We start from the raw sequence: 17,093 nt of genomic DNA, 5'->3' as shown, positions 1-17,093 counted from the left end.
CGCAAACTTCGTACCATTGAAAGGCATTTTAAAACACCTACGTAACGAATATAAACATGGCTATCAAATTATGCATATTTCTTATATTTCTTATAATCAATTAAAAGGATAATTTTAGAAATATCTCCTTGTTTAGTGATATAGGTCACTTAATGGTGGGACAAAATCTAAAAGTAACTAGATCACTTATTAATGGGACGGAGGGAGTATGATTGTGAAAAAAAAAACAAAAAAAAAATTAACTATTTCACGACCGTAAAATATAGTATTCACTACTTTATTATAGTCTTAACTCTTAACATTAACTCAATTGAGGCATATTAGAGCAACTGCAGTGGTGCGAGTATAACCAAAGATCAAAGAGGGAAAAAAAGACCAAATTTTGGGTTTAGTATGGTGTGTGACGCTACGGTGGAAAGACTAAATTTGATCAGACGTACATTATACGTTCGCCTGGTGTGGGGCGTAGACTATATCAACGCCTGATTGGGGAGATTCTAAAAAAAAAAAAAAAATGAAAGAAGTGGGGCGGAGATATAAAACCTGCCCCACTAAAGTTGTTTTGAAAACAAAGAATGGGGCGGGGGTATAATGCCCGCCCCATATAAAATTAAAAAAAAAAAGAAAAAAATGGGGCGTAGATTTTGCGTACGCCCCATGTGGAGCGTAGACTATAACAACGTCTGATGTGGGGCGTGGAATATACGTCCGCCTGATGTGGGACGTAGACTATACCAACGCCTGATGTGGAGCGTAGATTATACCAACGCTCGACTATATTTGGATTTAGTCTTGGTCCCAGATCAAATATATTATGGATTTTAGTCGTCGATCAAAATTTGATCGATAATACGTTCCACTAGGTCTATTCAAAAGATCAAATATTTGGATTTAATCGCCCACTGTGGATGCTCTTAGGCATTAAACGAAAAAATTTACTATTTCACGACCGAGTACACATCCCCGACCCTAAATATAGTATTCACTACTTTATTGCCTTCTTTCTCCGTCTCTCCTTAAAAATCCATTTTTCACTCTCTATCTCACTCTCTGTATTACGTAATCTTCATTTTAATCTCCAAATTAGTAAAGTAAAAATAAATAGCTTCAACTTGTAAGTTGATTCAGATATTCTCTGTGCAACGTTCTACTCAATAACCTAAGGTTTGTTTCATTTTTTAGGGTTCTGACGTAGTTTCTTTTTTATTTTATTTTTATGTCTGGGGTTTTGTTGTAGATTTCTGGATTATTGAGTCCAGTGCTTGAGTTTTGCAGTTGTATAGTTTGATTCTGTAGATCTATTGTTAATTTTCGTTTCTTGAATTAGTTTTTCTTGTGATTTATTTAACAGGAATCATTTTATTTTATTTTTTGTAATTTACAATCCTTTTCTTTTCTTTTACTTATCTGATTGCTCTATTTTCTAGATCTGTTTTACCTTCCTCTTGTTGCCAATAAATCTGACAGTTTTCATACGGAAATATCTAACAGCTTATTATTCGAGTTTCTTTATAGATTTTGATTTGGAGAAATTAATCAGCATGCCTTGGACGTCTTCTTTCGTCAACTACAATAGAAAGTGCGTTTGCTTGGTGGTGTTTTTCCGTGTGATTCTGTAAGATTGCTCAGCCTTAGACAACGTGATTTCCAAGTCATTGCAATTGTACATCTTAATTCTTTTGATATGAGAATTTAGTTATAGATTATATGTTTGTGCTATGATAAAGAATTTATGTTTTATCACTGCTGCAGGTAAATTATCTGGGGTTCCAGTTTTTTTTTTGTTTTTTTTGTCATTTAATCCTTTTACTATACTGGTTGTGGAGCTGAGGATGTACATTGCGATTAACCTAAAGAGATATAAAAAGGCGAAGGAAGTTGGCAAGATTACAATGAATGTCAGGATTATTGCCTATTACCAGTTGATGCAAGTCTGTCAGGTGAATGTTTAACAATGTTTATACTTTAATATTATGTTTGTTTTTGCTAGTTACATAAAACTTTTGGACATGTGATCACTTTCCGTTGTTATCCCTATGAGCATTATGGTAAGGGTATTTCTAGATTGTATTGTCTATGCAGTGATGAAAGTGTCTTTTGTTCTATGTATCTTACCCTTCGTCTTAGGTTCAAAAATGATTTGTGAGTCCACATTTTGTGCTCCCACTACTCCAAACATTAGTTGGCATCTAAGTGGATTTTTCTTACAACAATTAGCAATTGAGAAACCACTTACCATGTCACACAAAAGTAGAAAATATATTTTTTTTGCTTTCTTCTTTTGTTAATTTTTTATAATGACCTTTAAACCTTTAAACAGGGATGAAGAGGAAATCGTCCTAAAGTTCTATTTCTCTTCATAATTAATTGTCTAATACGTGATTCATTAATTTTACCATGATTCATGAAAACCATAATCACAATTTGGAAAACCCTTTCTCTAATGCTTTTCTTCTCCTTTTGTGTACGATTGTTCCTAGTTCTTTGAAGAGAAATGCGAGACTTGAAACCCTGTAGAAAGTGAGTCTCAAGTATTTTGAGATCAATTTTGACAATTTTCATGGCAAATCTTATCTCTTTGCTATTTGATTTTTTTTCTGGTTATACCAAAAAGTAACAATTAACCATTTTGTTAATCATCAAAGTAATTTACTAATTAGTAATCTACAAATGTTCTGAACTCTAAATAATAGGAACTCCTTGTCTTTGCTGCTCATAAACTTCATCTAAATCATAAACGGAACACTAAGTAAATGCAAGGACTGGTCAGCAAATAAGTGAACCAAACACTAAAACAAATTTTATTAATTCTGTTGGCAATAGTCAACATCTTTTCACTCTGACTTCTGTTCTTTTGGGATGACGTGGTTTTGGGGAAAAAAAATCCACCTAGATGCCAGCTAATGTTGGGAGTAATGGGAGTCACAAATCGTTCTTTTTTAAGTTATGTTTCTGTTTGTCTGTAGATGCATTTATATGTATGATCGCTTTTCCAGTTTTATGGTGTGAGAATTAGGGTAGAAGTATTTCTGGATTTATATTCTCTATATAGCGATGGACATTTGTTTCTGTCACACAATAGAGTTAAAGAGTAGGAAAATCTTAATGCTCAACCAAGAAATTTTGCTATTGGTTCATTTAAAAAGTGAATTTTACGGAACTGCTTTCGTAGAAGATGGATTCTCAAAATTTATGAGTCACCCTCTCGAGGCCCCCATAAGTTAATGGTCCCAAAAAGACATTCTTTGATTATTGCATGCTATCTTCTTCTCTTTGTGTTAAGAAGAGTCAGGTTGCATTCAAGAAGAGTCTATGGATTAGGTAGTAGTAGGTAGGTTCTCAATTGCAGTGCTTTGGTGAGAGTGTAAGAATACTTCCCTATGAAGAGAAATGAAACCTATGCTTTTAACCTTGACATTTTTGTTGAAGGCGAGCATAAATTTGTGGTTAATTATCATATATATTGATACTATGATACTAGGTGTTAGCCGGGCCTGCACCCCTGGAGTCGAGCCTATAGACAGACATAGTTACCCCAGCCAACATGTTCAAGGGCCACCTTTGACTCAAAGCCAAATCCCCAACAATCTATCAAGGCCGCAGGATTGCCGAAATCAATGGTTGTAACTGTCCCATAGGCAGACACCTTCTTCTTTATAATATGGATTGTTCACATAAGGGGATAAACAACCTGCTGAAATCTAGAAGGAGCAGAACTAAATCTTGTTATATATTTACTTTGTGGAAGAAGTCGCTATGTTTAATTTTGCTTGAGTTACTAAACAATAAATTATTTGTCGTCTGTCTGTTTCCATCTCAGATTGATGATGATTTATTATCATGATTTTTTGAAAGGGTTCTCAGTACTGTAGAGTTGCTTTCAAGATGGCGCATTTCACTTCTAATATGGAATTTTCTTATTCATCTTTTTGTTCAGTAATCTGTTTTATACTTCTCCCGTAGATGTTTACACGTTTTTGTTGCTTCTTCTCCGCATCCCGATATTGTAGTATGTTGCAGTTCTCAGTTTTTTTTACCATTTGTATATTCCCTTTGCATGGCAGGCTGAATACTTCCGCCAGCTTCTTAAACCTGTGACGTAGTTGAAATCTTTCAGAGCTCCTAAATTGAAGAAATTACTGTTGTCTTCATTTCGTAATTCTTTGAGAAGGCAGTAAAAAAACTGAACTTTGTTTTTGGTAGCTGTTAATTTGGGATTTGGGGCGTAGACATCTTTCTTGCATCATGGCAGTAACTGCGTGACCGTCCTGTTTAGCCTCCTTCTGTAGTAGCTTAGAAGTTCTCATCCGATTAGAAACAACTAAATTCTGTTGCAAGCTCCAACTTTTACCCGTTAAACTAAACTCTTTAATAGTCAGTAGCACTAGCCCCTGACTCATGCAGAGTGATCAACGGTTCTACAATACATATGCGGTGCCCCCACATCCATATCAAGGGGTTGGTGGTGTATATCTCAATGCCACCTCAAACACACCGATTCCACTTCCTGGTGGCATGCAGATAAGACCCTTTAATGGGGTCGAACTCCAACCTTTCGAGGTCTGTCCTAAGAACTTCATAATTTTTGATCAGACAGAAAGAAGAAGCCGTATAATAGTCAACCCTGTGGTGGCAGAGAAGTTCAAATACTCTGGTTTTGATGTCCAAGGAAACGATGAGATGAAAGATGTGGGTGCAGGATACAGTGAATCTAGCATCCCTATGAAAGAAGATACGGCAGACATCAATGCTTTATTAAGCTTAGATTATGAAGTAGGGGAAGAAGAAGATGAGGAAGAAATCAGTACTGCAAGAACTCTTGGCAGTAGCAGAGGTAGCTCGCCAGACTCATGCTCAACCTATGGTTCACGACCAAGTAAGGTAAGGTTGACTTCCTCCACTCAGAAATCATTCACGTGCAGTAGCAGCATTGAGAAAAAGCGTCACAAGATGAAAGAAGTGATAAAGACATTGAGGGGAATTGTGCCCGGTGCTGATGAGATGGATAATGCTGCTGTTCTTGATGAGGCTGTCAAGTATCTCAAATCTCTCAAGGTTGAAGTGAAGAAGCATGGAATTGTTAAATTCCATGACTGAAGAGAGTCACTGTCATGCTCGGCTGAACTCTGTTTACAATATCTTTTATCTTATCATAATTACAATTGAATCTTTGTTTTTTCAGGAGGGGCAAAGGGGGGGGTTGGAGTTTGATTATTGTTTTTTTTTCCCCCTGAAGCATTGTTGTTGAAGCTGTTATTGTAGTTTTACTTTATTTGAAGCATTGTTGGTGATGCTGTTATTGTAGTTTTACTTTATTCATTCTCTCGAAAATCTTATGGCCGGACTTTGGCTTCTGCCAATAATGCTATAACAACTTTTAATGCTTTATGAAACGGATGGGATTTTAATAAATGTTGCTAGAGAATTGTACTTGGTGGTGGATGGATCTTTGACAAGTGTAAACGTTTTATTAATTGCCATGCTTCTGGATGGTTTCTGTTTTGCAACCGAATTTTTTCATCATTTGCCCTGCATCTTTGGCCGACTGTTAAGGAGATGTTGTTCGCCTACATACCTTGCTTATTCTTTTTTTATTTATTTAATTTGATTTGATTCTACCTAAGTCAATTAGATGTGAAATGGGCTTGAATTGTGAAATGATTGTCGTCTCTTAGAACGTTTCTTATGTGTTCAGATGACGCAAGGTTATCTCGGACGACTACGTAATCATCTGTAATCAACGATCCCTTTAGACTAAGTCCTATGGGCTAAATTTCTATGGACAACCATCTAAGTCTTATGGGCTAGATCTCTAATCTAGCAAATAGTTGTTGAACAGAACAGTGCTGAACCGAACGACGCTCACAATTTTTTTTAATCATTTTTATTTCCATTTTTTCTCTCTTCCCAGTGTTTGTCGCACAAAAAACCGAAAATAAAAAAGCAACAGGCGTGAGGTGATGACACGTCGTAAAGAGGTACGTACGCGTGAGGTGAAGAGAAGTGTTTGACCAACTCCGTTGCATAAAAAAAAGATTCAACAGATGAAGTTTGTTGGGTAATAGGCGTGAGGTGATGACACGTCATTAACATATCCATATGACCCACTTATTTTCTTTATTTGTGTCAGGATGAGAAGATTAACGCTGAACCGTTAGAGTCACTTTTTCGAGTGTTGTATTATTCAGCGTTTCAATCTCGCTGTAGAATTATTTTTTGAGTGTTGTATCATTCAGCAATTCAATCTCGATGATAGTTGGACTGCGAGCAATTGGTAGGAGAGAGGAGTATTAAGAAATAGTGTTAATTTTTTTCCCACACTTTTTTCTTGATTTACAACACTTTTTTGCCAATATAGCAGTTCAATCTAGCCCATAAGACTTAGCCTTATCATTTCTTCATCTGTCCTTGTTTGTGCAATCAAGATTATATATGCAAGCGCATGCCCCGAATAAAAACTCCTAACTGCAGTTTCTAGTTGATAATCTTTTCTTAAGTAAAAAAAACAACATGAAGATATTGATCATTAGTAATTCAGATCTTGTGACACCCATGAGGAAAATATGTTATTGTTTACACTTCCGGTTCCGGGGATCAAGAAGTTGTTGCATATTCATGCATCTCATGAATGACTTCATGTGGTTTATATAGCTTCTCCCATGTGTATCTATTATTATTTTCAAACTACCAACGATGTGATTAGAGAGGTCTTGCATCACTTCACATGACATCGAAGCTCAATCTGCGAGTTATTAGTTTGGAGCTTCCTCGGATGTGCAACCATAAAAACGTCTCTACGTTGCTGCAATATTAAGTTTATTGTTTAGATGCATGTTTCATAAATTAAGAAAAATTAAGAATAAGTTAACACCTTGACAACTACATATGCAGACAACCCTGTAAGAATTACCTGTTTTAAACTGTCCATCAAAGTGGTCGGAAAAGTTCACCTCATGATCTTGGTATTGTATGCACAACACAATTCCTGATAATTATACAAGAGAAATGATATTACAACAATTACCTAATGATACTCGAACAAAGACACCAGCTACGACGGAAACCTTCAGATTTCTCTATCAATGACATTACTATAAGCACAAAAATATATTAGGGAAAAAACACTTGGCGATCAGATAAGAAACTGACGTTTTGAGCGCAATTAAAACACTTGTCTAATTGTTAGAACAATCTGTTTATTAGGTGATAAATGCATTCATAAAAATTAACTTGTACACACATATATAAAGGGAGGAAGGATCCCTAAAACTCAAAATCTCACATTATCTCACACTTACGTTATTATTGTGAATAAAAATCAAACAGTAACAGATTTGAAACTAATATTTTGAAATATAATCCTTTTAAAAAGATCTATATAACTACCAAAAACGAAATTATTCTGAAACGTATAACATCACTATCTACTATTATTTTAGGTTATTTGAGTTTAGGCTAACCAATCCTAGTCACAGCATGTATTACTCCTTTCCTAGAAGAGAAAGTGAAAGAAGACCCCTTTCCATGGTACTATTTATTTCCTTGTATAAACTTTACCAAAATCCCTCCTCTCCATGACATCATGGCACATTTCCTTTAACCTTCCACATTTACTAATACTGCCATTCCTTAATTTCTAACTAACCTTATTTTTTTCCCTAAATCCTTCTGTATCCTTGGTTTTCCAAATGAACTTGGGCTTAGTCCCCAAGATCTTATGTTACTTTATGGAGGGAATTAGTCATTTCTATCCCAAATTTGTGGGCCGATATATATTTATGACCCGTTATTTTCAAAACATATAAAACTGCCCTGCCGTTAAAAGTTACCAGTCAAACATGTAAAGAGAAGTGGGGCCTAGCTGAGCTGTCAGTTGAAGGTCCAGGTATTGTTCGGGTGTTAATGTCTAGTAAAGGAAAAAGACGCATGTAACCTTTCTTCTTTGTTTCAACTCTATCGAATATGGGAAGATCGGACGAAAGATTTCGTTGTTAGAGAAGATGGCGGGAGAGTAGAGAAAACAATCTGGTTTGAGAAGATTACACACATCAATTTAGGATATATCCCAAACTAATTCAACTGATGTATCCTTATCAAGATATCTCCCGCCAGAAATTGGTTAGGGTTTCTCTCAGAATTTTGTTACTCTATCAGTATATAAAGAAGCAAGATCTTAGTTTGTTTCCCATGCATAAACCAGTTGATAGAGTGTATTTTCTGGTGGAAACCTAATTAATTTCTAGTGAGTAATTTATGTTGTTTGAAGAAATGGGGAAGAAGATAATGGTTGATGAAGGATTAATGAACAACAACACTGCTGCAACTCCAAGAAGGTATATTTTCACGAACTTAACTCTGTTTCTCTTCTTTGTTGTTATGAAATTTGGGTTTTTTGTTTAGTATAGGGTTTCAATTTAAGGCTTTTCGAATCGATTTTAAAATTAGGGTTTCCAATTTAGGATTTTTTGCAATTAGGTCTGTATAGTTGGTTATGAGTTGTTCCTGAAATGGTATATATTCTGTTGTTGAACATGATATGTGTTTTGCTACTGAAATGGTCTATTAATGGTACTTTGTGGGTATGTTATCAGTCTGAAATGGTCATTAGGTTCACAAAAATGATTTTGTCAGCTTTGAGAACATCTGTCTTATTAGCCTGCTTGTGTATGTCTACTGTGGTTTTACTAGTTCGATCCAAGATAGTATTTAAAGATTCCATCTAATTTTCTGAAAGGTTTAAAGATGATTTTGATTGAAAAATTATATTCTTATATTCGTGTGGTTGTAGTAGAAGGGATTTTGTCTCTGGATTAATGAGTTCCTGAAATTGAATCTTCTATTTGTTATCCTTTTGTCTCTAGATTTACGGGTGTTTCTGAGATTACATCTCATTACTTAGAGCATTATACTTGGTTTTTGATAATATAGAGATGTTTATTTTGGTATTGGTATGTTGCATCGTGTTTAAGAATTATGAGATTGGTTTCTATTCAAGTGTTTTACTAGCACTTTCACCAAATTTTTTGCAGCGGTCTAGCCAGGGTCTCTTAAACTAGTATTGACTGATACATACAGAGATTGAGAAAGTTGACTGATCATATATGCTCCACGCATTTTCTGCTGAAGTTTTACTTTCAGGCACTTGTGTATCTGTTTTGTTTAGTTATTTTAGCATTTTTGTTTATGAATTTTATTGTACATATCTGTTATAACTTATGAATTCTCTTGCAGTCACATGGAACCTGATTCTGGACATATAGTTACAAATAGATGGAAACATGCCCAAGCAAATAACAGGTTAGATGTCTCTTCTGTCATGTTCTGTTAGTCAAGATGATATGCTTTTATTGACATTAATTTTCAGAGAGATATGCCTACCCCTCATGATTCTGTTACCATTTCGTATGATTTTTAATGGTATTTGTCGTGTTAAACCATGCTTTACCTAATTCTTAGAACCTGTTGTCAAAGTGATCATATTCTGTTCTAAAATTCGTTTTTTTTTAGCATATGATGAATATCTGATAGTGATAATGCGAGTTTGCACCTGTATCCGAGTTTGCTGGTAATGTGTGTACAACATATCATATCAATGACCGACATGTTCACATTTGAACAAAGATTTCTGTAGTGTGTTGGCTTATAGTTTTATTTTGTTTCGTACTTTCATCTTGATCAATTTGTTGTGTTACTGTTTAATGCCTTCAGATAAAAAGTATCTTTCTTAGCTAATAATTGCTTTGATGCATATATATTTTTTTTAATTTGTTAGATGGCTAGGCAGTTAAAATATAGCACACTGTGAGCTGTTATTTAGTTTTTCTCTTACCACAGTTTAGTTTTTTGCCTATTGGTGTATGTGTCGTTTTTTTTAGCATATGATGAATATCTTGTAGTGATAATGTTCTTTTGTTATGTAACAGGGATTCAACACCTCAGAAAGGGCCAAGGGAAACTTTATCTCCCAGGAAAACTTTATCTCCCAGGAAAAGCCCAAGGCTGATTGAAAAAGCTAAAAAGACAGTTGGTGTTAATTTAGAAAAGATGGTTCTGGATTTTGAGAACCATGTTGAGGGTGAAGACCAACCATGGAGCGAACCACTCATAGACAGTTGGTGTTAATTTAGAATCAGTGTTGCACCTTCAGAATCTTAATGCAGATGATTGTCACCCGGAAGACCAACCATGGAGCCAACCACTCATATACAGTGAGGGTGAAGATGATGCAGATTGGAAGGAGTTTTTACACAATTTTAGTATGAAAAGCAGTGCTGGTAAGGATAGTGAGGAAGACGATGAAGGTAATGTTCATATTTTGAAATTTTAGAAATCATCGATTATGTTATGTTTGCAATTTGATATTAATGTGTATTTTTATATGCTCCTGAACATGTAGATGATCATTATGACCAGTTGTTGAGACGGATGATGAAGTTGAAGGTAGTGTTGGTTTCTCTTTTAAATTTTGGTTTTTATAATGGTATAATGATACCCGATGTGTTAATTACTTTTTCCTTGTTGATTGTCATGACATGCAGTTGTCAAAAAGTTAAGGAACCACTGATTGATTTTGAGATTGAAGAGGGTAAAGGGAAGAAAATTGCTAATGGATCGGAAGACGATTATGGTCCTGAAATGGTTGGTAGGCCAGTACCTAATCATGAAGTTAGAGTGGTTGATAATGGGCAACATTAGTTTGATGACAGTGATTTTGAAGATTTCCTTGCTGCTGCTGATTCAGTGGATCCTGAGTTATTCCTTGAACCAGAAAATGAAGTACAAGTTGTAGTTGATGACAGAATTGACGAGGGGATGGAATTTCCTGACAAGACCGCTTTTAAGAAACATCTCAGAAAATATTGTGTATTTACTAGGACAGTATGCAGGTTTACTAAGAGTGATAATATTAGAATCAAGGCTATGTGTAAAGGCTTTGGAGAGCCCATTCTATGTCCGTGGTATATATCTGCAAGGAGGATCCCTGGTGAGGCGACTTGGAGCATAAGATATTTCCACTTGCACCACACTTGTATTGGGGATCCTTATGGGAGGAATTCATGTGAAAATCCTGAATTTGTAGGTCAACATGTGATCAGCAAGCTAAGGGAGTCACATGGCAAGACTGTACCCAACCTTCTGAGATTGCTGCCAAGTTTTGACAAGCCACAACACCTTGATCCCGTATCACGTTGCATGGAAGGCTAGAAACAATGTGTTGGAGAGGATAAACGGAAGCTTTGATGAGAGTTTTAGACTCATACCAAGTCTGTGTGAAATGATCAAAAGGACTAATCCCGGATCAATTGCTACTTTAACTTATGGAAGGTAATATCATTTTTTTAATTGTTCGTAAAATTGATCAGTTTGAATTCTAGTTTTTAAACTTTCATTGTTTCTTCGTGCAGAGACAATTGCTTTGAATCTGTGACCATATCTTTTGATGCCCCTATGAGGGGTTTTATAAATGGTTGCAGAAATGTGATTGGGCTGGATGGATGTCACCTGAAGGGAAAGTATGGTGGCTGCTTACTATCTGCCCCTGCTCTTGATGGGCAGAATGAATTGGTTCCTTCGAGTATCATGGTTTGTAGAAACGAGTGTGCGGAGAACTGGTTCTTGTTCTTGAATAAGCTCAAGCCTAGATTGGCTGATCATCCCGCTGAGCCAATCAACTTCATATCTGATAGACAGAAGGGTTTGAGAGATGTTGTCCAAAAGTTGTTCCCTACTTCACCACATAGGTTTTGCTTCAGGTTACAAACTAACATCCTACTTGATCATTTTATTGTTACAAAATACATAAAGTATGTTCTATACTAACCCTCCGATTCATGGCAGGCACATGTATGCAAAATTCAAAACGCACTACAAGGGATCTAAACTGCACACACTTTTCTGGAATGCTGCTAGAGCTTATAAGCCTAAACACTTTCAGGTTCGTGTTAGTCCGTAAATGAAATGTGTGACATTTTTTATTCTTAAAATAAAATTCTTGTAACACTAAATATGTTTCAACTGTAGGCACACATGGATAGTATGATGTCAGAGAATGTTAGTGCTTGTGAGTATTTGATGGGCGAGGATCCTAAAAGCTTGTGTAGGGCCTTTTTTTACCACAAGAGCGTTTGTGAACACTTGAGTAACAAATTTTCTGAAATTTTCAATAACATGATAACCAACATTAGGGAGAAACATGTCTGCAAGCTAGTTTTGATGTATGGACAGCTGGTGATGGGGCTGTTTTACAAGAGAAGAAATGCTTGTGTTGGATGGGATTCTGGGGATTTGCTTCCTACTGCCAAAAAATTACCGAAGAAGATGTTTAAGAAAACAGGGGAATATAAGGTAGAAGGAGCGGTTGCCGGCAAGCTTTATGAAGTCACAAGCATACATAATACAGTATTCACTGTTGACCTTGAGAAACATACTTGCAGCTGCATGCAATGGCAGCTGAGGGGTTTACCCTGTCAACACGCAGTCTATGCTCTGCATAAAATCAGACCCAATTGGGTTGAGTAAGTGTGCAGAACACATGTAGTTTTAACTATGATTCTTTCTTTATTACCAATATGTGAAATGTTAAACCTGTTTATTTTTCTTGTGTGCATTTTTATAGGCATTGTGCCAGATACTACTCAGTGGATAACTACAGGACCACTTATGCCCCTGATATGGTACCATTTGAAGGGCCTGAGGACTGGGATGAGGTTTTTTCCTAACTCTCAACTATTCATGTTTACTTATCTTTAATTGGATCTGATTTATCTGGGAAGATTATTGTACACCTATTACTTACTAGTTTGTTGATCTCTTTATGCAATATTAACTTCCTTTGTTCTTCTCTTATACAACCAAGAACAACTATTGTTCCTCCATTGCTCATTAGGAAACCAGGAAGGCCTAGGAAGAAAAGAATGAAGGCCTATAATGAGACCCTATCCGAGAAGAAAGTCAGGTGCTGCAGCAAATGCAAGTTGCCTGGTCACAACAAGACAACTTGTCCTTGTGGTGCAATTGGATCTAATCCAAAGAGAAAGAGGTCTACATCTGAAGAAGGCGGACTGGCGTTTCAATCCCAATCATCATCACAAGTTGGAAGTGATGGTGGTTCTATGCCTGCAACGAAGAGGCCAAGAAAAGCTACGACTCAGCAGTAGTGTTCTCTGAAGATTTACTTGAAACTGGTTTTGGTTAGGATGTCTTTTGTTTGCTTTCAAGTGAGACCTATGAAACTTCCTGCATTTTCTCTGTTTATTTGGTTATGTTTTAGTTTAGCTTTTGCTTTGTTTGGATATTAGCTATCTCCCAGAGATATTATTTTTGGATGTTTTGAGTATTGGATCTTTGATCCAATGTTATCAATAAATGGTAGTGTTGGTGTCATTAGCTTGCCTTGCTCTGTTTTTACGATTTTATGGTTCTTCTGTCTGGTTTCTAACAGGTGAACAAGACAAAGTTTGTCAATGAGATTTCCTGAAGAAACGAGGAAACAAGTTTAACTGAAGGGTATATTGGGCATCTCAGGTCACCCTAAATCTGCCACATGTAAGTTAACACCAGTTAACTTGTAACTGGATGGAAATCTTTGTAACGCGACTACTTTATAAGTTTTCAAAAAAACAGGATTATTTTGTAAACAACTTAAGAAAATGGGACATATCTGTAAATGACCCCTTTATGGACTTGGTGAAAATGCAGGGTGTCAAAATGAAACAACTTTTTCTTAATCCTTATTTAAAGTATCCTATTAATATACGAATTTATTTTCTTCTAATTCTAATACTGTACTAAACATCCAAATACTATTACTACTACTTCATGTATATTTGTTTCATTTAGAGATTTACCGAATCATTTGTTAAATTAAAGATAATTTCGGTACAAGATTACTAATAAGTTGAGTCTTTTGTATATTATATCCTCATCTTTTTATGTCTAACGCATAATAAGTATTATATTAACTATCTAGTTTAAACACAAAACATATATTTCTAATTTGTAATTAGTTTAATTTACAAAACTAAAGCGTAGATAAGCGTTAATAATTTTCCATAGTTATGTAATCATAATTATTATTTTTATCGTTATATATCTTTATTGAAATTTTAGTTAAGTTCAATATGATAGTAATTGAGAAATGCTAACACTATTTTCTTAAAATTATTACTATTATTTTCATTTATATTACTATTATATTATTTTTTTATTATTAACATTGACGGTTAAACTATTATTCTAACTACTCGTACAAATATTATTAAATCGCAAAAATATTATTAACATTTATGTAATTAAAAATTGCTGATTCCACATATAAGTCAAGATGCTCAATAAGTTTCTACTTGACCTTCAATATTTATCAAACAAATCTCAATATTTTTCTAGTATTGAATTGTCTACGCGTTCACACTTTTTTAAACTAATTATTCTTTAATCTTTATTAGCTAAAGTTATTAGTGTACCTTACAAATTTTTTTACTTCATTACATATACAAACAACAAAAAAACAAATTAATCAATCAAATAAATCTTTTAATTATTGACAACTTTTAGTGATTAAGATTTATTTCACAACCTAACCCAGTTCTAAACTAATCTACTCTAACTGTCACTGGTTATTTCTATCTTTTCCCATGTAAGATCTAATAGTGAGCTGTGATACCAACTTGTCACGCCCCAACCTAATGACCTGCTTAGCTAATAGGATTACAACCTAATTGAAGCATCAAATCTAGATTACCGATCTTAAGAATCTCAATTACATAAACTAATCCCAAAGACAAACCCATACACTCTGATATTGTATAAATGAAGATCTCTTGAGTGATATGAATATAATAATGTGTTTTTTTATAGATTAACAAAAAATATACATAAAAGATAAACAAACATCTTCAGTTCGCTAAAACTTTAAGCTACGAAAACAGATATCTTCACTGCACCATTTCTTCATGTGACTGAAACTGAAGTGGGAACAAGTGAGCACATCGTCCCAAAGGGGTGCCCAGTGGAAACATATAACTCTCAAGTAATCACTTAAAAACTATGAAGCGATAAACAATTTAAGTACAACAATATAGAAAAACAATTAACATAACATACACCAAACACTGATCACAACATCGAGAATATGAAATCAAGAAGAAAAGACATAATGAAATCTCATGCTACACTTTCTACAAACAATCAGATATAACATGCACTTGTGTAATTTCCCCAGATAGAATATTGTATATATAGTATCGCACATCTCGCACTACTAATAATATCACACATCTCGCGCTACTTAAGGCAATATAAAATATGTAAATGAATATTGCACATCTCGCGCTACTAATAATACTGCACATCTCGCACTACTCAACTTAGCAAGGATCTGTGAGGATACACAAGCACTCCTAGCGGGGAAATTAAACAATGCATATCACATCTCATACTCATCCAATTGTACAACAAACATGCTCGCAGATAGTAAAGACACCTTTTTATTATCTATCTTTAGCACATCTAAAGGTTTACTAATCAATTGGATTGATTCTATAGTCCATTAGCTAAGTTTTATGAATATCTACAGCTTTGTAGAAGAAACCAAAGGCTAATTCAATTTTCTCACGGTAGACATCACCACCAATTGTTTATTCTTGAGAACCTTCTCTTCTGACTAAACCAACTCATCTACCGCTACACAATTTTCGTTTTTGATTCTGCATATCATCCTTATAATGCGTTTGAACAACCCAATCAAAGTATAACAACGTATGAAGATCAGGGTTATGAAGAATCGAGAGATCCATGGTTGTCGCAGTTACCGGATCCATATAACTAAAATGTTTGAACGGATAGTTTTGTCGAATTTTGTAACGACTTGTTTTAATCATAACCACTAGTTTTTTATTTTATATATAACGGCTAGTTTTTTTGTTTTATATGTATTGGTTATTTTTACCGTATAACGACTAGTGTTTTGAATCCTATATGCTCTTTTCATTTTTCTATATGTAACAATTCATTTTCCAAATGCAGTTCTCCAAATATTGTATTTTATTAGTTTAAAAAAATGCGATTCAGCAAAGAAGAAGATGTTGCTCTTGTGCAAGCATGGATTCATGTAAAAATCAATCATGTTATCTCAGGTCATGCCAGTAGCCAGTTCTGGATTAATGTATTTGAAGCTTTTCATAACATATCCGGAAATCCAAATGCGAGAAATAAAGGAGGTCTTAAAGCTAGGTTCAACGTTATCAACAGGAAGGTCATCACTTTTGTCACAATTTAGGCTGAAGTTAACATACGCAATTGTTTGTACCGTGTATAAAATACACGGGAGGCCCGCAAATCAATACAAGAAGCCATGCAAGGAAGGTTAATGCCAGGAGTTATGCATGGCAGATTAATGCAGGAGGTTTCATGCAAAATTAATTCTAGGAGGCATGCAAGGGAAGTAAATACCATTTATGTATACTCACAATGAGGGTAAGACTGGAGTTCAGAATTGTATAAATAGAGGGAATGTAATCCTGATAGGGAGGGAAAAAGGGGAGAGGTAGCTGGTAGAGGAAAAATCCCATGTAATTCTATTATCAATAAAAAATCACTCCCCAAGGGGATTCGTCCGTGGATGTAGGCAAACCATGCCGAACCACGTTAAACTCGTGTCTCTCCTCTTTATGCTATTTCATGTTTTTAACCTTGTTTTCTTCATTATCACCAAAATCATCGTGTTTAGTGCCTGGAAATAATTCTTGGTGCAAACAACAATCCTGGAATGATGTATGAAGAACGGGTAAGAATTTTATAAGATACATCATTTTTTCCTATATTTGAACTATTCTAAGTTATGTTTCTCTTTTAAAATTTCACAAAAGTGCTGCTCGTTTAGACTATCTTGACCATACAAACAACAATTTTGCTCATGATGAATACTATCATCTCTTGAAAGCAAGTTTTGAGCCATACAATCCCGATGAAATATAGCTATATCAATAGAGTCTTTTATCGCCCGGATGTTCATGCATCAGACGTTAATCAAGTCTTTGGATCTACAATCCTGAAGAATGATTATATTTGAATGTAATATCTTATATTTATGTAAT

General features: G+C 35.0%; 1 protein-coding gene across 1 annotated transcript; it reads left to right on the top strand.

Moving 5' to 3' along the window:
• Nucleotides 1–994: 994 nt before the first annotated feature.
• LOC113295662 (transcription factor bHLH144-like) lies at nt 995–5,436 on the top strand. Its single transcript, XM_026543993.1, has 4 exons — nt 995–1,164; nt 1,516–1,615; nt 1,753–1,940; nt 4,065–5,436. Exon 4 carries the CDS (start codon nt 4,399–4,401, stop codon nt 5,095–5,097), a length of 699 nt encoding a protein of 232 aa, XP_026399778.1. The 5' UTR covers nt 995–1,164; nt 1,516–1,615; nt 1,753–1,940; nt 4,065–4,398; the 3' UTR covers nt 5,098–5,436.
• Nucleotides 5,437–17,093: the final 11,657 nt, after the last annotated feature.

This window comes from Papaver somniferum, chromosome 1 (assembly GCF_003573695.1).
Source record: "Papaver somniferum cultivar HN1 chromosome 1, ASM357369v1, whole genome shotgun sequence".
Taxonomy (NCBI): Eukaryota; Viridiplantae; Streptophyta; class Magnoliopsida; order Ranunculales; family Papaveraceae; genus Papaver; species Papaver somniferum.
This window is presented reverse-complemented; position numbering and strand designations above follow the sequence as displayed.

Excerpts from the sequence above, each read along its gene's own strand:
- LOC113295662 (XM_026543993.1), top strand. The coding sequence starts at position 4,399 with ATGCAGAGTGATCAACGGTTCTACAATACATATGCGGTGCCCCCACAT.